Genomic DNA, 27,505 nt, shown 5'->3' with positions numbered 1-27,505 from the left:
ATTCTTATTTGCTGCTGTATCCCAAACTACTGTTCAATGTGGTTCACAGCTGAGCGAGCATAATTACGGCGGGAGTTCAGCTGCCAGCTTTCTCTGCTGCTTCTCCTGGGTAAGTACCTGCAAGTTTTTTTTTAACTCCTTGTTCTATTTCCCCCCTCCCTCTCTCTCTACCTCTGCCTTTTTCAGTTCTTTCTCCACACCTCAATATTCACTATTCTCCTGTTCTCCCTTATTCCCAGGAAGACCCCCAGTTCTTCCCCCCACAACTCCCCACAACATACTAAGCATTCAATTTTAGTTCCAAACCTAAGGGTTTACCTAAACATCTGTCCTGGGCTGAGTTATTGAGCGCAAGAGGCAGGGCCGGATTTTCCTATAGGCTAACTAGGCTTCAGCCTAGGGCCTCAAGATCAAGAGGGGCCTACATTCCAATTGTTAGCAAAATTAAAATTACACTATTCTAAAAACAGTGAACACTAAAACACTGAACCGAAAATAAGGAGAAATTCTACGCTTCGGGATCGGAACCGGCTCCGGCCGCAACGGGGCGCTGACTCGGCTTTTCCCTTTCTTTTTCTCGCCCTGGGAGGAGGATCGGGAAGGGAAAGACGTCAGTCCGGAAACAGCTGGGCAAAGCCCAGCCCTGCGGGGAGAGAGGCAAAACGTGGATCCGTCAGGACAGAGCGGCCCAGATTGGCATCGGGGTGGGGGGTTGGGGTGGGGGGTTTCAGTGAAAGGGGGATGGGAGGCAGGCAGGCTGGCATCGGAGGGGGGAGGGGGGTTTAATGAAGGCAGGCAGGCAGGATGGCATGGGGGGTGTTCAATGGAAGGGGGATGGGAGGCAGGCGGGCATCGGAGGGGGGTGAGGTGAGGAAAGACACACTGGGGGCACTATGGACATAGGAAGGGTTTGATTAGTTATTGTTACAAGTACTATATATGGTGCTGAGAATAAATGTCCAAATAAGTGTTCTCGGCTTTTTTTTATTTATTATCCATGTCACATTTTTTATAAAGGTTAGTACCAATAACAACATGTTTCATTTAACATATTGATGTATATCACAGTAATGATGTATTTTATTATCTCTCATGTAATTTACAAACTTAAAAATGGGAGGTGAAAGGGCCTCAAAAGTGGAATAGCCTAGGGCCTCTTTTCATCTAAATCTGGCCCTGGAAAGAGGAGTGTTGTGAATGGATTTACTGTGCCAGCAGCCTCCCAGTGAGAACTGGTCCTTGTCCTGACCTCCCTACAAAACCTATTATAAAAGTACATGTAATTCTCATGCTAGATCCTTGACCTATACTCCAGCTACTCTGCCTAGACCATGAAAAAAAAACAACTGAAAAATGTACTAGGGGTTAGACCTGTGGTTTAGCACAAAGAGTGGAACTTTGCATCCATTCTGCTTATCAGGTGGAAACTGCTAAACAGAAAAGAGACCAAATTGTTGTCCTTCTTGCATGCATTTATTTTTATTCCACATGTCCTACAATTCTATGTGGATTACAAATTATTCAGATACTCAGGCATTTTTCCCTATCTGTCCCAGCAGGCTCACACTATATCTAATGTACCTGGAGCACTGGGGGATTAAGTGACTTGCCCAAGGTCATAAGGAGCAGTGTAGGATTTGAACCCACAACCTCAGGGTGCTGGGGCTGTAGCTCTAACCACTGCACCACACCTCCTGTATTGGGGTTTACCAGCTAGTGCAGTAAAACATTAGGCAGAGCCTGAAAGAACTTGCTAGTGAAGTGATGGAAACCAAAACTGACCATATAAACTTGCTTAAGATAGATATGGACATCAGTGGTAAAAACAGAGGTGAGGAAGAAGCCTGCATTCTAGACTGCAACAATATGTTCCATCTTGGGTTTTCCGTTCTGCAACAAAATGTAGACTTGTAATACCGCACTTTTGTACTTTTTGTCTTAATAGTACAAAAGAGTGTTTTTACTGTTGCTGGCCCTATGGAGTGAAACAGACTACCAGTGGCAATTCAGCGTGAGATAAACCTGTCGTTGAACCTTTGTTAAAACATTGTCTGCTATGCTTGCCATATGGCCAGTCTTGACTGAATTCATACCTGCAGTTTTGAAGTTTTGTATATTTTGTGAATTATTTTTATTTTACTGTTTGTTTATACTTTGTATCTAAGATTATGTAAGTTTGATTGTACCCTGTCCTGGATAAGGGTGGGTTATCAATTTGTATGTATCTTGCTTCTCCAGAAAAGGAGAAATAATATGTCAAGAAATAAAAAAATGTATATGTGTATATATATAATTCATCAAGTCACTAGGACTCGAGCAAAAGTTGATGGCCCCTAACTTAACTTATGTGTATGAGGAGGAAATATACATACATTAAGATTTATTTTCTTCCGCCTTATACATGAAGGAAGAAAATTTCCCTCTCCCTCCCTAAAAGAAAAAAAAAAAAAGAAATGCTAAAACAACCTAGTTCTACTCTATCCTAAAATACAAAATACATTAGGATTTATTTCTACGAATGTCAGTTGGACATCTTACCAACATTTTTCTGGTCCCATTTCAATCATTTCTGTAAGTTGTTTTATTTTGTACCATTATTTGTCTGGGTGTTCCCATCTCTTACATTTGAAACCTGGGTGAACCTGGGCTCCTATGATGGTACTATCCAAGCTACTGAGCTAAAATATGGTTGGGATATTACAGAAGCAGGGAAGAGCTATCAGCTGCTATGAGAAATCTTAACCTCTTATGAAGGTTGGGAAATGTGTGGCATGGCTCTTTTACCAGATGAAAACAGGAAGTGCTCACAATAGGAAAACTCTGCTTCTCTCAGCATCCTCTTATACAGGATGTTGATTATTCAATCCTAGTTGGCTTCAGATCTAAAGCAGTTACTGCCTGGCCTTTCCTAGTGTAATCAGTCCCTTTAACCACATTCACTTTCTCTAATCAGTCTCCTAAAACTTCATAAATCTAACCTTTTTCTATCTCAAATTAACCCCAAACTCCCTTTCATACCCACTCACTCAGCAACATCTACTTTCTTTCAGAGACCAGACCCAACTGCCAATGCCATGCAATAGCTGCAACCAGAATATTTACCGTATTTTCACGCATATAACGCGCGCGTTATACGCGTTTTTACCTACCGCGCATACCCCTCGTGCGTTATACGCGTGAGCGCGATATACAAAAGTTTTTCTACATAGTTCCCACCCCGCCCGACGCCCGATTCACCCCCCCCAGCAGGACCGCTCGCACCCCCACCCCGAACGACCGCTCGCACGCGCTCCCACCCGCACCCACATCCACGATCGGAGCAAGAGGGAGCCCAAGCCCTCTTGCCCGGCCGACTCCCCGACAATATCGGGCCAGGAGGGAGCCCAAACCCTCCTGGCCACGGCGACCCCCTACCCCCACCCCGCACTACATTACGGGCAGGAGGGATCCCAGGCCCTCCTGCCCACGACGCAAACCCCCCTCCCTCCAACGACTGCCCCCCCAAGAACCTCCGACCATGTGCCTCAGGCCGCGCCCCCAGGTGGGACCTAAGGCTCCAGGGCCTATTCTGATTGGCCCACGCGCCTTAGGCCCCACCAGTAGGCGGAGCTTTGGGACGGATGGGCCAATCCGGCTTCATTCCGTCGTTGGCTGCCTGCCGGACAGGCGGTTTTGGCTCCCGTCTGTCCCAACTACACAAAGGTACGGGGAAGGCGGGTGGGGGTGTCGTGGGGGTCGGCCAGGGGGGTCGCGGGTCTTTATAGTGCTCATGCCTAACTCATTGTCTTTATAGTGCTCATGTCTTTATAGTGCTCATGCCTAACTCAGGGTTACCCGTGTGTCCATTTTTGCGTGCGTGTGTGTACACACGCCGGAATGAGATATTGTCATCACAACAGCCCGATTCAGCCCTTCCCTGCAGCAATCAATACAGATAAGTGATGGCAGTAACTTTCCGTGCCGCTGACACAGCTGAAACCTGAACACAGTAACTCATTTGAGTTCGCTGCACAGTCTCTTCTCGTGGGCTCTTATTAGACTCTCTGCTATGTCTTCCAGAAGGGAGGATATTTAGTGGGCAAGCCATAAGCTTCTAATAAAAGCATTTATGAGGGGGCGGTCGGAGGTTCTTGGGGGGGGGGGGCGGTCGTTGGAGGGAGGGGGGTTTGCGTCGAGGGCAGGAGGGCCTGGGATCCCTCCTGCCCGTAATGTAGTGCGGGGTGGGGGTAGGGGGTCGCTGTGGCCAGGAGGGTTTGGGCTCCCTTCTGGCCCGATATTGTCGGGGAGTCGGCGGTCCTTCGGGGTGGGGGTGTGAGTGGTCCTGCCGGGGGGGGGCAGGGCAGGGCAGGGCGGGTAAACGGAGAGTCGGGACAGCGCACGGAGAGTCGGGGAGGGCGAAAGGAGAGTCGGGGTGCCCAGAGGAGAGTCGGGGCGGGCGAAAGGACAGTCGGGCAGCATGCGCGTTATACCCGTGAGCGCGGTATACAAAAGTTTTTATACATAAAATCGTGGTTTCTGCGCACTATACCCGTGTGCGCGTTATACACGGGTGCGCGTTATCTGCGTGAAAATACGGTACTCTGGTTACCAGGGCAATCAGAAGGCAAGTACTGTATATTATTGTGCTGTCATAATTCTGCAGCCCCACAGCACCACTCAGGTAATAAAAAATATATTTTTAACCTTGGTTACAGGTATATAAAGGAGGCCAACAGCAACATAGTAGAGAAGTCCCATCTCCAGTCTGGCAACCTCTATGCTGCCATAGAGGAAAAAGGTCTCCTGAAAGGAGAGCATCAGCATGAAGAGGCAAAAAGTGATCCTGTAGCCAGGACCTGCCTACAGGGGCTTCTAGCCAGGAGTGAAGGGTTAGGATGGCCATTGTAGTTGGAGATTCGATCATTAGGTATGTAGAGTGGCTGATGGACATGAAGACCATTTGGTCGCTTGCTTGCCTGGGGCAAAGGTGGCAGATCTCAAATGTCACCTAGATAAGATTTTAGACAGTGCTGAGGAAGAGCCTGCTGTCTTGGTACACATGGGTACCAATGACATAGAAAAATATGGGAGGAAGGTTCTAGAAGCCACATTTAGGTTCTTAGGTAGGAAGTTGAAATCTAGAACCTTTAAGGTAGCATTTTCAGAAATACTCCAGGTTCCACTTGCAGGACCCAAGGGACAGGCAGTGCTCTGGAGTCTCAATGCATGGATGAGTCAATGGTGCAGGGAGGAGGGTTTTAGATTTGTTTGGAACTGGACGACATTCTAAGGAAGAGGGAGCCAATTTCAGAAAGATAAACTTTACTTTAACCAAGGTGGAAACAGGCTGCTGGCATCAACATTTTAAAAGCAAACAGAACAACTTTTAAAATAGAAACTGGGGGAAGACTGACAGTCGCCCAAAAGAGCATGGCTTGAAACAGAATATATTTAAAAGATATCACCCAAAAAAGGAAAATAGGGCATCCAGACAGCAAGGTTGCAAGAAAGACCATAGTAAACGTAGAGAGGCATAAAAAAAAGTCTAAGTTCCCTGTTGGCCTAAGTCCATTCTAAAAAAAAAAGTCCAAAATGAGGTTTTTTTTGAGAATGGCCTACATCAGGGGTGTCCAAGCTGTGGCCCGAGGGCGGCATGCAGCCCCGGAAGTATTTTGTGTGGCCCCGGTCGAGGGCGAAGCAGTGTTTTTTTCTGCTGCCCCGGAGTGTTTACCGTCTTGCCGGCTCACTCCTCTGTCTTGGTGCCAACCAGAATTGGGCCAGTTGCCTAAGGCCCCTCCTATGGGCGATGTCTTAGGCACATAGTTACTGTGGATGGGCAGACTACGGATGGTTACTGCAGATGGGCAGACTAGATGGGCCATTTGGCCTTTATCTTCCATCATGTTTCTATGTTATACTTGTTTTGACTTGGTCTAAGTCAAAACGTATAAGTTCCGTCTGGCAACCTGTCAAACCTTTTTGGTTATGGCTGCCAGATGACTAAGTCTAGGTCGTCCCATCTCCCACCCTTTCCACTCCTCCAAAAATGCCCCTTTTCGCTCTAGGCATTCAGAGATAGGGAAAAGGCCTAAGCTGATTTTAGATACGTCTAAAACCAGCTTTGCTTATCGGTACTTGGACAATCTGTCTTTTTGATCGATGAAGTACTGACTTAGGCCACTTTCTGTACGGGGTTTTTTTTTTTTTTTAATTATGAGTCCCCTGATGTCTTTAAAAACAGCAGACAGATTTTAAAGATGGCAAATTATCACAACTGCTGATCAAGTTGTATAGTGGAACAACATACCCCCCGCCCCCTTTTTAATAAAATGCACAAGAGGTTTTTAGCGCAGGCCTGTGTACTGAATGCGCTGCTCTGACAGTCATACAGTTCCTAGGAGCGTCGGAGCAGCGCAGAGCATTCAGTGCACCGACTGGCGCTAAAACCTCTTCTGCGATTTTGTGAAAGGGGAGGTTTGATTGATATCTCAGTATGCAAATGCCAGAAGCCTAAAAAACAAGATGGGAGAGTTAGAATATATTGCACTAAATGAAAACATATAATACGAAGGGGTGGTGTAAAGTTCTCAGCCCAACCAACTTCCTAAATTCTGAGCATTATTTTGTCACTGTAGCTGAAAACAATGTTATTTTATTTTGCAAAGTGCTAATTTGTAGAATCATAATTTTAAATGGATAATGTCATAAATTGACTTTGTAATAAACTTTAAAATATATTTATCATTTTAATCACTTCATTCATCATACCATTCCCAGTTTCATCTTAATTGAGATCTTTAGAACTTTTTTCAGGGGTTACATTACAGTTGCTTTATTAACAATTTCACCACAGGAAACTTATTTTTTTTTTTTTGCATCTTTTTACTTATCCAGTTCATTAAAATACAATTGATTATAATTAATCTTTCATCTACAACAGGGTTCACTTTTTCAAACTCCACTCCTTAAACATGTCTGAAAAATTATGGTTTTATTTTATGTTAAGTACTAACGAATGGAATTGGATTTATTGAGACTACAGTTGGGATTTGTTTTTTATATTACCCTGATTTCATTTTAAGAAACCTAGTCAGATTCTTTCTCAGGAGATTGACGTCATAATTCATAATAGCACCATAGAATATTTAATCTCTACACCCCCTCTTAAAAATGAATGTAAAATTATGGTAAGTGGGTGGAAATAAGGGTGCGTCTTATTGAGCAAATACTCCCCACCCCCGTACCCTTTAAAAAATCCTGCTGTCTAGCGCTGTATGGCAGGAGCTTTCAGCACTCCTACCCTTCCCTCCACGGGAGCTAAACTACCTGAGCGGGTGTAGAGAGCAAACTGCGCACAGGGGATGTGGAGAAGAGGATGGGGGGAGGGGGGCCGCGCCACTACTCCAGACCTGTGCTACCCTTGCTTCACCACTGGACACAAGTGTGAAGATGTATACAATGTATACCAATGTCTTATTGCTGCACCAATCATGCATTAAGTTCTTCCCATGTAGTCATTACCCTTCCAATGTCCTGCTGTACCAGTTTTTTAAATTCAGAAGCTTATTTAAGCCCTCCTCCCAGTCCAGTTCTTTGCTGGACAATCGGCAATAAGTCATTTCACATCAGGAGACAGCGGTCCCGACCCCCTTGACAAGGCTGGGAGGAGGTGGAAGGGGGAAGGGTAAAACGCGGACCTTACAGACCTCGCGGATCTAAATCCGCACGTCCTTAAAATTCTGAGGTCCATGCCGCTTGTAGTTAGTTTCTGGCTCTGACAGACCTCGGTGACAATTTAGTGCTGATGGACCCATCTCAGCATAGGGAGGGAAAAGTATTAGGATCCATCAGCGCTACAATGTCATCAAGGTCTGTCAGAGCCGATTTACTGGGGCTACTAGGAAACCAGTTTAAAGGATTCGTTTTAGAGCCGCTCCAGCACTAGCACTAGTCTCTGGCTCTGACAGACCTCGGTGACATTGTAGCGCTGACGGATCCTAATACTTTTCCCTCCCTATGCTGAGACGGATCCGTCAGCACTAAATTGTCACCGAGTTCTGTCAGAGTCAGAAACTAACTACAAGTGGCACGGACCTCAGATTTTTAAGGATGTGCGGGTTTAGATCCGCAGCACGGAAGAGGACAGCCGGGACGGGCCGCCCGCTACTGCCTCCGTTGCTGCTGTTGCCGTTGCCGCCACCACCACCGCCGTAGCCCTGCCGGCCCCCTCCGTGCTATTCTTCGGCCAGAGCTGCCGCCTGATCGACGACGTGGAGCTTTGCGTGCAGCCAGCCGGCAACGCGTCCTTCAGCAAGCGCATCCAGAAGAGCATCTCGCAGAAGAAGCTGAAGCTCAACATCGACATGAGTGTGAGTGGGGTGGAAGGAGGGGGGAATTGGAAAAGTTTATTACATATTTATGAACTCCAACCGACCTGCTCTGATCGTCCCGGGGGGAGGAGGGGGGGCTGGGGCGGCTGTGTCAAATTGAGATCTAGCATGGCCAGCGCAAACAACTTTCAGTTTCAAACATTTATTAAATCCTAAACAGAGAGAAGACAATGAACCTAGAACAATTATCCTTTATTACCTGGAAGCATGTATAAAAACTTCTATTTTATAGTTCTTAGTAATTTGAAGAATTGAAAGAAAGGTTATTATCTTCATACTTTTGTTATGTATCTATATATAACAGAACCCAATTCCAGCACCTTTCAGTGGCAGTCTGCATGCTGGGCCCGCAAGAGTTTGTGAGTCAGCTGAGGGAAGGGCAGGAGCGCTGAAAGCTCCTGCCATACAGCGCTGGACAGCAGGATTTTTTAAAAAGGTACGGGTTGGTTACCTGCCTGCTTGCTTGCCTTGGGGTGAGGGGCCCTGTCTGCCTGCCACTAGGCCTGCCTGCCCTGTGCCCTGTCCCAGCCTGCCACTAGACCTGCTCTGTGTCCTGTCCCTGCCTACCACTAGACCACTAGAGGGTGGACAGGGTACACAATTTGGTTCAAAAATTTTTTTTCTTGGATTTTCCTCCTCTAAATGTAGGTGCATCTTATGGTCAGGTGCTTCTAATAGAGCAAAAAATACGGTATAATTTGGTTTATGTCAGGTATAGAATTCTCAAATTCAGATTATCAACATACAGCAATAGATGTTATAAATATGCTCACAACATTTTCTGTTGGCTAACCAGTATCAGCAAAGGTATTTGGGATATTATATCAAATAGATTTGATCTCGGGGATGTCAGTGTAGACAGGCCTTAGATTGTCCTACATTATTTCTAAATTATCAATGCTTAAGAGTAACAAAAGACCTTGGCACAGCCCTGAGGTTCAACAGATGTGCTAAGGTCCAGTGCTTAAGGAAGAGAATGGCCCCAGCTGCCTGTTCTAAGATGGTCAATCAAAAGCCATTGTCACAGAGAGATACTGGAAAAAAGCAGAAACTCTAGTCTGAGGGACAGTTTTTCTCTCTTTTCCAGTCTTTCATACCCCACACACCTTTCTTATCATTGCTTCAAACAGTTTACGGGAAGATATGTGTACTTAACCACAATAGATGCTATTTTTAGAACAAGTTTCAAACTTATAAATGTAGAAGGTTAAAATGGTTAACTCTCCCTCTTTTTCTCTTGACCTTCTGGCTTTCTCCTCCCTAGCTGAATTCTGTCTTTCTACCTATTAACACCTATATACACCCATCATTCAGACCTAAGACATGCAAGTAAACTATCCTTTCTCTCTTATTTACACACACAGAACCAGCCCCTGAACCTAACTGTACACTCTGTATTTGTAAAGCCTACTTCTATCTCTATATTAGAAAATTTTCTGTACTTTAGTACCAAGCATATATATAGTATCTCTATAATAATAAACCTATTTCTACACAATATATTCTTTATGCAACCACTTGTGGCTATCATTGGCATTAAATTTCACTTCCTGCTGAACCTCTCTGAGGGCACTGAACCTAGGACCTCTGGCGGATTGTAGGGTTACAATCTTACATTTTGGGAGCTTGTCTGCTGCAGCCCCATGCAAAACCTTACACTCACTTCTCTAGTTGGTGACTACAATAATTTAATATATAATGAAGATCTAATATTGAAAAATATACATACTCGGATAAGACCAAATAGAAAAAAAAGGGAAGCATTTTAATAACAAAAAATTTCAGACTGTAATCACATAGAAAATCCCATAAAAAATTTTAAACTATGGAATCTTACAGCAACTAATATATTAGATAAACAAGCCCCTTTTCAAATAAGAAAGAAGAAAATGGGTAACTAGTACAATAGTTTGAAATGGTTCTCAATGGAATTAATTAGCCAAAAAAACAAAAATATAGGAAATTAGAAAAGAGATGGAGGAAAAAACAAACTGAGGAGTTAAGAATAATATGAAGGGAAAAAAAAATCTCCCTATACCAAAAGAAAATTAATAGAAAGAAGAAAGGATTACTTTGCTAAACTTATAGGAACAGATGATGTCAGTGACACTAAAAATTATTTAAATTAGTAAAGAAACTAACGGCCTCTTTTACAAAGCCGTGCTAGCAGCTGCGCTGCTCTAACGGCCCTGAAGCCCATAGAAATTTAAAGGGCTTTGGGGCTGTTGCCACGCGGCAGCTGCTAGCGGAGCTTTGATAAAAGAGGCCGTAAGTAATACCAAACACATAATTAATGTTCCTACAGAAAAACCACCATCTGCTCAACAATTAGCGTGCTATTTTGTACAAAAGTCTAAGATATTGAAACTCAATTTCCACCTGTGTCGGATTCTGCATACCTAGGGCCTCTTCTATCAAACTGCGCTAGCAGTTTGTAGTGCGGTGAGCTGCGCTGAATGGCCCACGCTGCTCCCGATGCTCATAGAGTTCCTATGAGTTTCGGGAGCAATGTGGGCATTCAGTGCGGCTCTCTGTGCTAAAAACGCAGTTTGATAGAAGAGGCCCCTAGTTGTTTTTTTTACAAAAATCCAAATATAAAACAGGGAGACCTGTATTGGCATCTTTTGAGGAAATTAAGTGGGATGAATTCATTAAAATATATGACAGATATATAAACACTTTTTGTTATTTAGATGCTTGCCCAACTTAGATTAGATTAAAGAAGGCACCTCTTTCATTTAAAATAATCCTTTTTGACTGGGTTAACGAAATGGTAAAATGTGGTCTTTTCCCAAACTATCTAAAACACATTCCCCCTCCTTTACTAATGCATAGCGCAGGATTTCATGCCGGCAGTGGCGGTAACTGCTCCGACGTTCAAAGAATTTGTATGAGTGTCGGAGCAGTTATTGCCACTGCCGGTGCTAAAACCCGTGCTACACGTTAGTAAAGGAGGGGGGATAATGTTAACACCTTTACTAAAAGACATCAAGGGATATGTTAGCCAGGTATCCAATTATAGACCTGTGGCATCAATACCAATTTTGGTTAAGATATTAGAAGGCCTAGTTAACACCCAACTAAATTCCTATTTAGAAAAAATTAATTTAATCTAATCTTCTATTTCTGCGTCGCTTATAGCTAGGTAGGCTCAAGGTGACTTAAAGAAGGGGGGTGAGGAAGAAGAAGGGGGAGGAGGGGTGGGAGAAGAGGAGGGTAGGAAGGGGTAGGGAGAGGGGTGGAGGGGGGAGGAGAAGATACAGGTGATTAAGTGTCAAATAGATGAGTTTTCAGTTTCATCTAGAATATGGTGTAGTTAGGTTCCGTCCTGTTTATTTCAGTAAGGTCATTCCAAGTTTTTACACCTAGAAAGGTGAGCATGGAGTAGAAAACACATTTGTATTGCTGATTTTTTGTGTAAGGGAGATTTAGAAGTATTCAGTTGAGGGTTCTGCAGGAAGTAGACCATGCCTTGGAGAAGAATTGGATGAAAGGAGCCCGCAGAGTTTCCGTAAAGTATACAATGAATGATGCATGCAGTTTTGAAGGTTAATCGTGATGGGATAGGTAGCCTGTGCAGTTGCCTGATGAAGTCTGTAATCGAGTCATATTTTCTCAGGTTGAAGATTAGTCTGACAGCAGTGTTTTGGATGAGTTGCATTATATGAATCAGAGTGGTGTTGATTCCCATGTAGATGGAGTTGCAGTAGTCCAGTTGCAGTAGTATCAGTTGTACAACTAAGGCAAAGTGGTGCTGGTGAAAGTATGGTCTGATTAGCCTTAGTTGTCTCAAGGTATAGAGGGATTTATTTTGGAGACTGGAGATTTGTGGTTCCATGGTAAGTGTGGAGTCCAGGATGCAACCTAGGATTTTGGAGGATTCTTCTACAGGGAGGGTCTTGCCCAATTGAAGAGTGATGCTTGTTGGTGCCATCTGTTGGGGTGTGTGGAAGTATAGAACTTTGGTTTTAGTTGAGTTTAATTTTAGTTTGTTAATAGTCACCCAGATTTGGATTCTTTCTATATTATGTGAGACTTTGTTGGTGATGTCCGAGTGATTGTTGGCTATAGGAATAAGGAGAAAGATGTCATCTGCATAGGATAATATGTTCTCGTCTTCAAACTTGATGTTACCAAGAGAGCTCATGAAGAGATTGAATAGGATGGGGGAGATTGGGGAGCCCTGTGGCACACCACAGATGACTTTCCAGGGGTTGGAGATCTCTCCGTTCAGTTTGACAATGTATTCCCTGTTTTGCAGGAAATCTGAAAACCATCTTAGCACTGTGCCTGTAATGCCAATTTTTGACAGTTTTGTTAGTAGTAGGTGGCGGTCTATTGAATCAAAGGCTGCTGAGATGTCAAATTGGAGGAGTATTGCTTGATTTCCTGTACTGAGTAGTTGTTTGGTTTTTGTGCTCAAGGTGAGGAGGAGAAGTTCTGTGCTGTGCTGCTGATGGAATCCGAATTGGGATGGGTGGAGGCATGAGCGCTGTTCAATGTAGGTTGTGAGCTGCTTGCACACGTGGGTCTCAATGATTTTTGTCAGGATGGATATGCCTGCAATGGGTCTATAGTTTGAGGCTGAGGAGATATCTGCCTTTAGTGATTTCAGTATAGGGGTGAGCGCTATTTTACCCATTGTTTCTGGCAAGTGGCCTTGATTTAGGGTGTTATTTAGGAGGTTGGTAATCCAGCTGGCGATCTGTTCAAGAATGGTAGTGAGGAGATAAGAGGGACAGCGCAAGGACAATTTGAATAGTAGTTTTTTTGTGTCTGGGATGGACAGGTTGGAGAATGAAGTCCAGATTTGATCTGCTTTGGCAGGTTCAGTGAGGAGTTGAGACGCACCAGGTGAAATAGCTTTTTATTTTGTTTCTTTATTCTTTATTGAATTTCAACTTTTTTATGATCACAAGTCATATTGAAAATAGCAGTATCAGAGAAATTATTTTCTTAAGACAATACAAAGGATAATGTAATGTGTTTCTACTATACATTAGTCCACAATAAATGGAGAAGGAGTTTACAATTAGTCGGATATTGTTAATTCATCATAATTAAAATAATGAAAAAAAGAAAGACAGCCTGAATTGGACCCAAAATTCCCAATTGCGAGCGTTACACTTGTCTATTGATAGGGGTACTCGCTATCACCACTGAATTGTCTACAATAAATCTAGATAACTATGTGGACTCAAAGAAAATATATCTAATTCCTTTAAAATTAATCAAACACTTGCATGGGAATCTTAATATAAAAGTTGCACCCAATTTTAAGACCTGAGGTCTCAAAAGCAAAAATTGTTTCCTCTTTTTTGCATTATTCTAGAAACATCTGGGTACATTCTAATTTTTTGATTTAGAAATGTAACATCTTTATATTTAAAAAACATTTTTAGTGACCACTCTCTAACTGAATCAAGCGGTAATTGAACAAAGAATGTTGCCACAACGTTATTGTCCAACGTTTTGGTACCTAATTTGACCTAGTTTTTCTTGGTCTCTGCTATGTAGGATTTGTATTTGTTTAATGCCTTACGCCATCGTGTTCTGAGTTCTTGTGTGCCACTTTTCCGCCATTTCCTTTCCAGTTGCCTGCATAGTTGTTTGTCGGATCTCAGTGATTTGGTGAACCAGGGGGAATTATGATTTTGTTTTGTTTTGTGAGAATGGAGGGAGGTGAGAGTATTTAAAGTGTTGATGATGGTTTGGTTCCAGCTTGTTAGCATAGTCGTAGTGCAATCTGAAGGGGGGAGGGGGGCTAAGGAATTCTCAACTATGTTCCAGAAGAGGTCTGGTCTTGTCTTTCCTTTAAATAGTTTTACTTCCTTGGTGGCTTTGTTGCTCAGATTTTCTATTGTGAAGTTTAGACAAAAGTTTAGTAGGTCCATGCCACCGGAGTCCATTTGACGTTAGTAGTAAGATTGGAGAGGGCAGAAGCAAGTATGTCAAGGATGTGTCCTTTCTCGTGTATGGTGCCCAAAGGTATGACTGTGATTTTGCAATCTTCAAACAGTGTTTTGAGTTTGGAGACATCTTTGTTCTCGGTGGATTCGAGAGGGAGGTTGATATCTCTGAGGATGAGTAGTTTGGCGTAATGGCATGCCAGGTTCGTTATTATTTCAGCTAGTTTAGCAAATAACATTCTTCATTCTATTGAATCAGGCATTCGTGAAATATAAAAAAAAACTCAAGAAGAGGAGTGCAGAAAGGACTACAGGGTGAAACTGAAAGAAGCCAAGAGAGAGATACGTCTGGTGAAAGCACAGGTGGAAGAACAAATGGCTAAAAATGTAAAAAAGGGAGACAAAATTTTTTCTGATATATTAGTGAAAGGAGGAAGATGAAAAATGGAATTGCTAAACTAAAAGATGCTGGGAACTGATATGTGGAGAGTGATGAGTAAAAAGCAAATGTGATAAACGAATACTTCTGTTCTGTGTTCACAGAAGAAAATCCTGGAGAAGAACCGAGATTATCTGGCAAAGTTACACTAGAAAATGGAGTAGATTCTGCGCCGTTCACGGAGGAGAGTGTTTATGAACAACTTGAAAAACTGAAGGTGGACAAAGCGATGGAACCAGACGGGATCCATCCCAGGATACTGAGGGAGCTCAGAGAGGTACTGGCGGGTCCTATTAAAGACTTATTCAACAAATTTCTGGAGACAGGAATGGTTCCCGGGGATTGGAGGAGAGCGGATGTGGTCCCTATTCACAAAAGTGGTCACAGGGATGAAGCAAGAAACTATAGGCCAGTGAGCCTCACTTCGGTTGTTGGAAAAATAATGGAAGTGTTGCTGAAAGAAAGGATAGTGTACTTCCTTGAATCTAATGGGTTACAGGATCCGAGGCAACATGGCTTTACAAAAGGTAAATCGTGCCAAATGAATCTGATTGAATTTTTTGACTGGATGACCGGAGAGCTGGATCGAGGACATATGCTAGATGTAATTTACTTAGATTTCAGCAAAGCCTTTGATATGGTTCCTCTTAGGAGGCTGTTGAACAAACTTGAAGGGCAGAATTTAGGACCCAAAGTGGTGGACTGGGTTAGAAACTGGTTGTCGGACAGACGCCAGAGGATAGTGGTTAATGGAAGTCGCTCAGAGGAAGGAAAGGTGAGTAGTGGAGTCCCTCAGGGATCGGTGCTGGGGCCGATCCTGTTCAATAAGTTTGTGAGTGACATTGCTGAAGGGTTAGAAGGAAAAGTGTGCCTTTTTGCAGATGATACCAAGATTTGTAACAGAGTAGACACCGAAGAGGTAGTGGAAAATATGAAAAAGGATCTGCAAAAGTTAGAGGAATGGTCTAATGCCTGGCAACTAAAATTCAATGCAAAGAAATGCAGAGTAATGCATTTGGGGATTAATAATCAGAAGGAACTGTATATGCTGGGAGGTGAGAAGCTGATATACATGGATGGGGAGAGGGACCTTGGGGTGATAGTGTCTGAAGATCTAAAGGCGAAAAAACAGTGTGACAAGGCGGTGGCTGCTGCCAGAAGGATGCTGGGCTGTATAAAAAGAGGCGAAGCCTATAGAAGGAAGAAGTGTTGATGCCCCTGTACAGGTCGTTGGTGAGGCCCCACTTGGAGTATTGTGTTCAGTTTTGGAGACCGTATCTGGCGAAGGACGTAAGAAGACTTGAAGTGGTCCAGAGGAGAGCAACGAAAATGATAGGAGGCTTGCGCCAAAAGACGTATGAGGAGAGGCTGGAAGCCCTGAATATGTATACCCTAGAGGAAATGAGGGACAGGGGAGATATGATTCAGACGTTCAAATACTTGAAGGGTATTAACGTAGAACAAAATCTTTTCCATTGAAAGGAAAATGGTAAAACTAGAGGACATAATTTGAAGTTGAGGGATGGTAGATTCAAGAGCAATGTTAGGAAATTCTACTTTACGGAGAGGGTGGTGGATGCTTGGAATGCGCTCCCGAGAGAGGTGGTGGAGAGGAAAACGGTGACTGAGTTCAAAGAAGCTTGGGTTGAACACAGAGGATCTAGAATCAGAAAGTAATCTATAATAATAAAATGCTAGCCGCGCATGCGCACTTGCGCCGCATGTTCCCTGATCCCTGTTCTGTCGGGGTGTACCAGCATGAGTGCGCATGTGCACATACTACGTCACCAGGATTGACTCCACAAGCCGGGACCGCAGCCAGCCCCGGGTCGAGGAGAGCCCCATGAGCGTCCGACCCTTGCTGCCCAAGGAGGTGCTGCATGGCCACCAGTCGTGCCTGTGGGCGTACCCTTGGGGAGGGAGGGGGGGACACACACACGAGGGCTCTGCCGCCAGCTCAGCTTGGCCGCTCTGTCTCTACCGGGGCTAACAGCAGCAGCCCCCGAAGCTCCTCACCAGCCTGTCCCGCCCCCTCGAGAAGGGCTCCCGCAGTGTCCGCTCATGCTAACGACCAGCCCCAGGTCTAGGCCGAGCAGCCGCCACCAGCGCCGCCGCTCGGAGGCCACCGGGACAGAGCTGCGGGCCTGGAGCCACTCGGCCCTCCTCGGCCACCCGTGAAGTGTAAGCAAAGCAAGGCCCGGCCCCGCTCCCACCAGGCGGGACATGGCACCGCCGGTTAGAGAGACAGAGACCACCCGCATATTCAGGCCTGGGCAGCTGTAAAAGGCAGACATGTAACGAAGCACTCTTACGCTTCATGGGGGATACGATCTGGGAAGGGAGGAAGAGAATTGGCTTGGGGGTAATAATGATGATGAGGTAAGGAAAGGGGGAGAGGAATAAGATGGAGAAAAAGGAAAAAGCAATGAAGTAGGAAGATCAATTAAAGGGCTGCTGCTGGATAAGGTGAGCAGTGATGGGGTGGTGGAGGACACAGGGGAGGTAAAAGGAAGGGAGAAAGGGTGGTGGTGGACAGCCAAGGAAAAAAAAGAAAGACAGAAATACAGAAAGCGGCTAAGGAGAGAGAAAAAACAAAATCAAACCACACACACACACACACTATAAGACTAGTATTAAATATTGAACTAAGGCCAGTACTGGGCAGACTTGCACAGTCTGTGTCTGTATATAGCCGTTTGGGGGAGGATGGGCTGGAGAGGGCTTCAATGGCTGAGAGGGTGTAGATGGACTGGAGTAGGTTTTGACGGAGATTTCGCAGTTGGAACCCAAGCACAGTACCGGGTAGAGCTTTGGATTCTTGCCCAGAAATAGATAAGAAGAAAAAATTTAAAAAATTTAAATTGAATCAGGTTGGGCAGACTGGATGGATCATTCGGGTCTTTATCTGCCGTCATCTACTATGTTACTATGTTACAGCACAGAACCTATTCTAGGAGCCATGCTAGACATCGTTAGAACTAATATCTCAAAGGGTTGTAGAGTTTTCATACTACAATTTGACCTATCTAGTGTTTACAATTTAGTAGATCATGTTCTATTGCTAAGATTATTGGACAAAATTAGTATATCAGGGAACATTTTAAGTTGTTTTAAATTTTTTTTTAAACAATCCTACAAAGTAAAAATGTCTTGTAAGATATTCAAAGAATGGCAACTCCCTTACAGAGACCCTCAAGGTTCTCCACTATCTCCTACCCTTTTCAACATTTTTCTGTATTCATTAAGTTATACATTGGAAAAATCTACTTATTTCTTTTATATATGCAGATGATTTCATAGTTCTTATCCCTTTCTCTCGTTCCCTAGATAATATCAAATATAAAGTAAGCAATTATATGAATTTGATAGAGAATTAGCTATGGGACAATCATGACTGTCAAGTTTAATTATTAAAATCTGGGGAAGAGAGGGCTAAGGTCAAAGGTTTGCCTAGGGCACCCAATATCCTACCAATATCCTACACATATATATGTTCACTGCACTGAGCACATATACATACCTATTTACAACTCATTGCACACACATTTTAGTATAGAGAGGACTCAGTACAGATACATATACATCTAGTGGGCTCAATCCTGTACTTACTGCTGGAAAAATAACGCCACAGCAACATATTCCCACCCGTGGAAAGTCAGTACAAGTTGATACAGCAGGACTCGCGTCTGCACAACTAGCTCCAGGATCCTGAAGCACTTCCTGCTTTCCATATAGAGAAGTGGCAACCTTCCAAAACAACACCTGTAACCTGAACCATCTGCCTGCAAAATACTACAGTTGATCTCTGAATCAGAGACCAGAAAAACTCACCCAACCAGGTTCAGCAACGTTACCAAACCCAGTTTATTATCCTCATAGATACACTCATTGGCCTTTCACACAAGCACTTTATATGAAAAATTAAGTTGAAAAAGCATGGGGTGCAGTTAATTTGGTATTAAAGGAAATGGATTGCTGTATTGTAAATCCCTGTTTTCCCACACCTTGAATTCAGAGAAGTTTTAAAATAAAATATGTCTCTATTGTAATTCTAAATGTCTAAATGTCAAAAAGTCTGGTTCGGTTATAAGGTGCACAAAGGTATCTCAAAAACTGTTTAAACAATAAAACTGTTTAAATAATAATAATAATAATAATAATGTTGTCCCCTATATATTTAAAATCATGAGCTACTTTGACTATTTTTGGCCACCCACTAGTATATCAAGTTTTAATAAAGATAAGATAAAGATATTTTGTTCATTCTTTTAACCGGTATCACTGTTATTAATTTTCAGAAAAATGTCTATATGGATTAAAACTATTCCAAATCTAGTTTGATTATTTATGGTATTGGTTTTAGTCAAATTGGGAGGAGGTGGTCAGCAGTTTGTATTTTTAAATTACAGGAGAATCTCAATTAACCTGTTCTCAGTTAACTGGCATTCTCACCTAACTGCCAAAAATACCGCCAGGAAAAAAAAAGTCCCCTGAAGCAACAGAGGCAGTGGTCCTGAGCCGCAAACCCCCCTCCCTGAAGACCCGAAGCACTAGAAGCAGCAGCAGTCCTGAGCCGCAAATCCCCCCTCCCTCCAAGCCCCTAAGCAGCTGAGACACAAACCCCCCCACCCCCCCACTTCAAAGCTCAAGTGCGGCAGCGGTCCTGAGCCTCAAAGCCCCCTCCCATGGCTTCAGCAAAGGAAGATCTTGCTTGATGAACTTGCTGCACTTTTTCGAGGGAGTTAACAGGCAGATAGACAAGGGTGACTCGGTCGACATTGTATATCTGGATTTTCAGAAGGCATTCGACAAGGTCCCGCATGAACGACTACTTCGAAAAATTGCGAGCCATGGAATCGAGGGTGAAATATTCATGTGGATTAAAAACTGGTTGGCGGATAGGAAACAGAGAGTGGGGGTAAATGGACAATACTCAGACTGGAAAAGCATCACGAGTGGAGTGCCACAGGGTTCGGTTCTTGGACCCATGCTCTTCAACATATTTATAAACAACCTGGAAATTGGTACGACGAGTGAGGTGATAAAATTTGCAGACGATACGAAGTTATTCAGAGTAGTGAAGACACAGAAGGATTGCGAATACCGGCAATGTGGCATAAACACGCTCAAGAAATGGGCTGCGACATAACAAATGAGGTTTAAAGTGGATAAGTGTAAGGTGATGCATGTCGGTAACAAAAATCTTATACACGAATACAGGATGTCTGGTGCAGTACTCGGATTGGCCCCCCAGGAAAGAGACTTGGAAGTACTGGTCGACAAGTCGATGAAGCCATCCGCGCAATGCTCGGCGGCAGCGAAAAGGGCAAATAGAACGCTAGGAATGATAAAGAAGGGGGATCACGAACAGATCGGAGAAGGTTATTATGCTGCTGTACCGTGCCATGGTACGCCCCCATCTGGAATACTGCGACCAGCACTGGTCGCCGTACTTGAAGAAAGACACAGTACTACTCGAAAGGGTCCAGAGAAGAGCAACTAAAATGGTTAAGGGGTTGGTGGATTTGTCGTACAGTGAGAGATTAGAGAAACTGGGCCTCTTCTCCCTTGAAAAAAGGAGTCTGAGGGAACATGATCAAAACATTCAAGATAATGAAGGGAATAGACTTAGTAGATAAAGACAGGTTGTTCACCCTCTCCAAGGTAGGGAGAACGAGAGGGCACTCTCTAAAGTTAAAAGGGGATAGATTCTGTACAAAAGTAAGGAAGTTCTTCTTTACCCAGAGAGTGGTAAAAAACTGGAACGCTCTTCCGGAGGCTATTATAGGGGAAAACACCCTCCAGGGATTCAAGACAAAGTTAGACAAGTTCCTGCTGAACCAGAATGTACGCAGTTAAGACTAGACTCAGTTAGGGCACTGGTCTTTGACCTAAGGGTCGCCGCGGGAGCAGACTGCTGGGCACGATGGACCACTGATCTGACCCAGCAGCGGCAATTCTTATGTTCTTATGTTCTGCCTCCCTCAAGCCCTGAAGCAGCAGAAGCAGGCGGTGATCCTCAGCATGAACCTCCATCCTTTCCTTACCCAAAGCAGCAGCCGGTCAGCAGGAAGCAGCGCTCAAAACAGGCTGCTCGTGGCCATCCTCAGCAGATCCTTTCCTCTGATATCCTGAAAACCCGACTGACTGGAGATCTCCCAGGACAAGTTTGAGAACCACTGCTCCAGAACCTTCCAAACTACTGTAAAAAAGCAGCTGGGTTAAAGGAGAAGGGGAGGGACATGAATGGACTACCTGAGTCTGCTGCCACATGAAAGAAGGAGAGCTTGCCTGAAGTTGTTGAGGAAGTCCTTGGAAGAAGACAGTTCTGCAAGCAGTAAGTAGGACTGGGATGCAGTGGCGTGATGAGGGTAGGAGGTGCCTGGGGTGGTGGTTCCCCCTCTGCTCCTTCTCCACCCCCAACGCCACACTTGTGCCCTCTCTTCCCCATCATAAGGACGTTGACTAGATTAACAAAAGGTGAACATGTATCTGCCTATTACATCAAGTTATATTAAGATGAATTTGGGGATCCGGTATAAGCTTGTTGTTTGGTAGTTTACCAAAGTCTGCATGAGTTGGCCCCGAAATACCTAACGGATACCTGTCGTATCATGTTGCGCTTCCCAAGTTGCGCTCCTCTAAACATTGGGATCTGCGGATCCCAACAAGAAAGAAGTTGAGACTTCAAACATCAAGGGCAAGGATGTTCTCCTGCATTGGTCCAGAGGAATGGAACAGGCAAGAGAATATAGTGACATTTAAAAGATTGCTGAAATGCCATTTTTTTTGTAAAATGAAATATGGCTGAAGAACAGATGTCTGTGTTGTGGTTGTAGGGCGGATGCTGTATATGTTGAAGATGATTGCTTTTGACTGTTTTATCTTTCTATTGTATTTTTGTACAGTTTTATGTTTGTAATGGTATTTATTATGTCTGTTCATTTGTCCTTTGCTTTGTATAAGGCAAATAATAAATAAATACAATTCAATACCTCTTTAAATCTTCACCAGCGCAAGCAGCATCTCCGGCCTGCTACTTGCACCAGCGTTGGCTTTCCCTCTGATGTCACTTCCTGGCCCAGCAACCCAGAAGTGATTTCAGAGGGGAGCCAGGCTGGCGCGAGCAGCAGGCTAGAGAAGTTGCTTGTGCTGGCAAAGATTTAAAGAGAGACATGGGGGAAAATTATGGCATGAGCGTGGCAGGAGGGGTGGAGAGGTGCCAGTGCCCCCACCAAGATGGCACCTGGGGCGGTCCGTTCCTCCCATCCCACTGCTGGGATGGACAAAAATTAGCAAATGAGTTTTTGTTTATGGGAAGAAAAATGACCTGCAAACAAGTTTAAACTCTTGTCAAAGGAGGGCTCTAGTGCATAAATTCTAGATGCTGGTTGCATGGGTAATGCAGTAGTGCTGGGGAGATTAGAAGCCTAGCACTAGTTTTGTTAGGGTTTCCTTTTAAATATCATCTATGGGTGTAGGAGGACATTGGAATGCAGAGTTTTGAGAAGTGTTGGTGTCATTAGGGAGTGGAGGCAGATAACTAAATGAACATAAGAATTGCCATACTAGAACAGAACGAAGGTCCATCAAGCCCAGTATCCTGTTTCCAACAGTGGTCAACCAAGGTTCCAAGTATTTAGCTAGATCCCAAGTAGCAAAACAGATTCTATGCTGCTTATCCTAGGAGCAGTATTTCAGTGAGCAGACATCAGAATATTTTTTGGAAGGGTTACAGAAACGTCAGACATGATGTGCCAAGTCTATTGAACTTAGGGGTCAATATGTGGACTAACTTGTAAATTTCATGATTCCACATCATTCCTATCTATTTTGGGCTGAGAACCTTTCAGCACCCCCTTGTAAACTCTGGAATTTGTTGCCAGTTAATGTAGTAAAATCAGTTAACTTAGCAGGGTTTAAAAAGGTTTGGACAACTTCCTAAATTAGAAGTCCACAAGTCATTATTAAGAAGGACCTGGGGACATCTACTGCTCATTCCTAGGATAAGGATTTCACTCCTTGGGATCTTGACAGGTACTTATGACCTAGGTTGGCCAATGTTGGAAACAGGATACTGGGCTTGATGGACCTTTGGTCTGTCCCAGTTTGGCAACCATGTTCTTATGGGAGCTAAGGTCAGCATTGTGGGCAAGAAGTTTATTCTTTAAAGCTGGATACTAGACAAGCTGCCTTCTAATTGGCAAGGGAGGAATAAATTACATGAATAACATTTAATGGAACTTCACAATGCTAAACATTCTTTTGAATGACAAACACTTTTATTCTGGACCTGGGATATATACTGTATATTTAGGAACTCCCTTCCAGGGCACAAATTATTATTTTAAACCAGTTGGAAGAGATTCCTTCATGGGAAGCAGGTGTTCTAATTTATCAAGTCAATGATCATAGTGTGGGGAGAAGTGGAGGGGTTGGGAATGGGAGTAAGGTTGCTGTCTATCCATGCTGAGAAGGTTGTGATAGGCTATAAGGGCCAGATTCTTTAAAAGGCGTCTAACTCCCCCCCCCCCTTTACTAAACTGCGATAGTGGTTATTATGCAAGGGACCTGGGGAGAGGAAGAAGCGATATGGATCACTCTTAAAAGAGAAGATGGAACTTCTATCTACGTGGGTGTAGTCTACAGACCTCCGACTCAATTGCAGCAAATTGATAAGGATCTGATTGTTGATATCCAAAAGTTTGGAAGGAAAGAGGAGGTGCTGCTATTGGGAGATTTCAACCAGCCGGATGAGGACTGGAATGTTCTGTCTGCGGAATCTGAAAGAAGTAGGGAGATTGTGGATGCCTTTCAAGAGGCTCTGCTCAGACAAACGGTGATGGAACCCACGAGGGAAAAAGTGATATTGGATCTGGGCCTCACAAATGGAGAGAGTATCTCTAATGTTCGAGTGGGTGCTCACCTGGGAAGTAGCGATCATCAACCAGTTTGGTTTGATATAACGATACTTAAAGTACTAGATTTCAAATGTACGGACTTTAATAAAATGGGAGAGTACCTAAAGAAAGAGCTGTTAGGATGGAAAGACATAAGAGAAGTGGAAAGCAGTGGCGTACCTAGGAGGGGGCGGTCCGCCCCGGGTGCACACCCCAAGGGGGTGCACAGGAGAGAACTGAACTGGGATGACGGGGGACCTGCGGGGTTAAATATAACTCGAGCCGCGAGGCTTGTCTTCTGCTCCTACCTGCCCTGCCACTCACATATAGCTGACCGGAAGTCTTCCCGATGTCAGTGCTGACATCGGAGGGAGGGAGGGCTTTGCTTAAGCCCTCCCTCCGACGTCAGCGCTGACATCGGGGAAGACCTCTGGTCGGCTATGTGTGCGCGGCAGGGCAGGAAGGAGCAGAAGACGAGCCTCGCGGCTCGAGTTGTATTTGGCTGAAAAAGTTGCTAAGATGAGGGCTAGGAGGCAAACGCGGAACACAAAAGGGGGGAGGGAGTGCATTTTTGGACACAAGGCATGAACTTGGGAGAGAGGATGGAGGAAGGTAGGGAAAGAGGTGGGGGAGGGAATGCGTTTTTGGACACAGAAGGCATGGACTTGGGAGAGAGGAAGGGAGGGAAAGTGATGGTTGTGTACACAGGAATGGAAGAAAGGAAAATTTTTGGTCATAGGGAGGGAGTGAGGTACAGACAGTGGCATACCAAGGTGGGAGTGGGGGAGGGCGGTCCACCCCGGGTTTACGCCCCAAGGGGGTGCACAGCTGGCCACCCTCCAGTGTTCTCCCTAGGCTGGCAAACTGCGGCTCTTTAGCCACTTGAGTGCCACTGCCGCCATCGGGAACAGGCCGGTGCCAAGTTCTCCCTGCTTTTCCCTATGGGGCTGACCAACTCTCGCGGCCCGAATCAATTCTGACCTCAGAGAGGACATTCTGGGCCAGCCAATCGCTGCCTGGCTGGCCCAGAACGTCCTCTCCGACGTTAGAATTGACGTCGGGCGGCGATAGTTGGTCAGCCCCGTGGGGAAGAGAAGCAGGGTGAATTCGGCGCCGGCTTATTCCAGATGGCGGCAGTGGCAGCCTGTTCCCCAGCGGCAGTGGCAGCATTTTCCCAATGGTGGTGGCATGGGGGAGGGGAAGGCAGGGAGAAAGAAAGAAAGGTGGGGACAGGGAGCCAGAAAGAAAGAAGGGGGCAGGGTGAAACAAAGAAAAAAATGGGGTATGGAGAGAGAGAGAAAGACAGACATACAGAAAGAAAGGGGATATGGAGAGAGAGAAAAAGAAAGAAGGGGCAGGGTGAAACAAAGAAAAAGTTTGGGGAGGAAATGAGGTCTGGAGGAGAGGAAGCATACAGGAGGCTGAAAGAAGGGAAGAAATATTGGATGCATAGTCAGAAGAATAAAGTGCAACCAGAGACTGATGAAATTACCAAAGGTAGGAAAAATGATTTTATTTTCAATTTAGTGATCAAAATGTGTCCATTTTGAGAATTTATATATGCTGTCTATATTTTGCACTATGGCCCCCTTTTACTAAACCACAATAGCGTTTTTTTAGCGCAGGGAGCCTATGAGCGTAAAGAACAGCGTGGGGCATTCAGCGCAGCACCCTGCGCTAAAAACTGCTATCGCGGTTTAGTAAAAAGAGAAGGTGAATATTTGTCTATTTTTGTATAGTTGTTACTGAGGTGACATTGCATAAAGTCATCTGCCTTGACCACTTTGAAAATCCGTGGAATATAAATGATAATTAACATTTTCTCTGCGTACAGCGTGCTTTGTGTTTTTAAAATTTTATTGTTGGTAGACCATTTTGACTTGGCCACAAAGGTAAGGGGGAGGGAGGGAGGGGAGTTGCTGAAAGACATCTAGTAATCCTTGCAGGCTTGACTGTGCAGGGAATTATTTTTGTAAAATCATGTTTTGTTATGTGACTGGCTTTATTTAGACTTTAATTTCTATGAATGAATAGAATGAAAATGATATAAAATTACTTGCTTGTTTTTATGTGCGTGCGCTGAAGGAAAGTGAAGAGAGAGTGGGCTGAGGACGCTGAAGGGAAATGGGGAAGAGAGAGTGGGGAGAAGACGTTGATTTATAAATTGACAATTGTACAGAATATTGTTTCTTTTTATACTTTAATATAAACAATTCAAGGCTTGTGTGGATGGAATCAGGTGGTTTGTGGGGATGGGGACCGAGCTTATGGGATTAGCCCAATAAAATGGTATTATGTTATTTCTCATTATTTGTTTTATTTTTATTTGTTAATTTGTAAAGTGGTGATTGTTATGTATCAGTTTTTTCAAATTTACATCTACTGTCTTTATATTTTGCACTGTATCAGAGGACATGTGTTACTGTTTTTGTGATGTTGCATTGTGTCTAAGGTCTGGTTTCTTGGCGGTTCAGTTTAACTTTTGTCTACATATTTCTATTTTTGTTTGTGATTATTCCATGTTGGGCGAGGGTGTATCTGTTCTGTGTGTATGAAAAGAACATAGTTTTCAGTTGTCATTGACTACAGGATCAATTGACTGTGTGGGCGGGATCTGGCTTGTTTAGTTTTACAATGTATGTGTTGGTGTTCTAATGCTCACTGCAGTTTTTAAGATGCTGCATTTTCCTAGGTACACTCTTGTTGTGCGATATGTGGATTGTTACTAAAATTCATATTTTTCATATAGATGTTGGGGAGATGTAAAAAAATGATGGGCCCCGGGTGCCACATACCCTAGGTATGCCACTGGTGGAAAGACAGTGGTCTAAGCTGAAAGGAGCAATAAAAATGGCTACAGACCTTTATGTGAAGAAAATAAATAAAACCAAGAGAAAAAGGAAGTCGATATGGTTCTCCAAACTAGTGACAGAGAAAATAAAGGCGAAAGAGTTGGCGTTCGTGAAATATAAAAAAACCCCAAGAAGAGGAGTGCAGAAAGGACTACAGGGTGAAACTGAAAGAAGCCAAGAGAGAGATACGTCTGGCGAAAGCACAGGCAGAAGAACAAATGGCTAAAAATGTAAAAAAGGGAGACAAAAATTTTTTCTGATATATTAGTGAAAGGAGGAAGATGAAAAATGGAATTGCTAAACTAAAAGATGCTGGGAACCAATATGTGGAGAGTGATGAAGAAAAAGCAAATGTGCTAAACAAATACTTCTGTTCTGTGTTCACAGAAGAAAATCCTGGAGAAGGACCGAGATTGTCTGGCAAAGTTACATGAAAAAATGGATTAGATTTTTTTGCTGTTCACGGAGGAGAGTGTTTATGAGCAATTTGAAAAACTGAAGGTGAACAAAGCGATGGGACCAGACAGGATCCATCCCGGAATACTGAGGGAGCTCAGAGAGGTTCTGGCAGGTCCTATTAAAGACTTGTTCAACAAATCTCTGGAGGCGGGAGTGGTTCCCGGGGATTGGAGGAGAGCGGATGTGGTCCCTATTCATAAAAGTGGTCACAGGGATGAAGCAGGAAACTACAGGCCGGTGAGCCTCACTTCAGTTGTTGGTAAAATAATGGAAGTGTTGCTGAAAGAAAGGATAGTGTACTTCCTTGAATCTAATGGGTTACAGGATCCGAGGCAACATGGCTTTACAAAAAGTAAATCATGCCAAACGAACCTGATTGAATTTTTTGATTGGATGACTGGAGAGCTGGATCGAGGACATATGCTAGATGTAATTTACATAGATTTCAGCAAAACCTTTGATACGGTTCCTCATAGGAGGCTCTTGAACAAACTGAAGTTAGACCGGATTAGGTCCTCAAAGTTTTTATGTGGATCATTTTATTTCGATGTGGATTGCTTGCATTGATTTGTGAAAC

At 44.0% G+C, this 27,505-nt stretch overlaps 1 protein-coding gene across 2 annotated transcripts in view; it reads right to left on the bottom strand.

The window, feature by feature from the left end:
• Window positions 1–27,505, bottom strand: part of FAM3B (FAM3 metabolism regulating signaling molecule B) — a 141,328-nt gene that overhangs the window by 99,360 nt on the left and 14,463 nt on the right. The window contains exon 1 of one of the 2 annotated variants that reach the window (XM_033940393.1): window positions 18,327–18,435. The exons of the other annotated variant lie outside the window; for it this stretch is intronic. Coding sequence (XP_033796284.1) covers window positions 18,327–18,354 — 28 coding nt within the window. The 5' untranslated portion in view covers window positions 18,355–18,435. Of the gene's footprint in view, window positions 1–18,326; window positions 18,436–27,505 lie in introns of those variants that run through there. 2 annotated transcript variants of the gene reach the window in all.

Source organism: Geotrypetes seraphini, chromosome 4 (assembly GCF_902459505.1).
Source record: "Geotrypetes seraphini chromosome 4, aGeoSer1.1, whole genome shotgun sequence".
In the NCBI taxonomy this organism is placed as follows: domain Eukaryota; kingdom Metazoa; phylum Chordata; class Amphibia; order Gymnophiona; family Dermophiidae; genus Geotrypetes; species Geotrypetes seraphini.
Note: the sequence above shows the minus strand (reverse complement) of the source record. Positions and strands in the feature narration are given on the sequence as shown.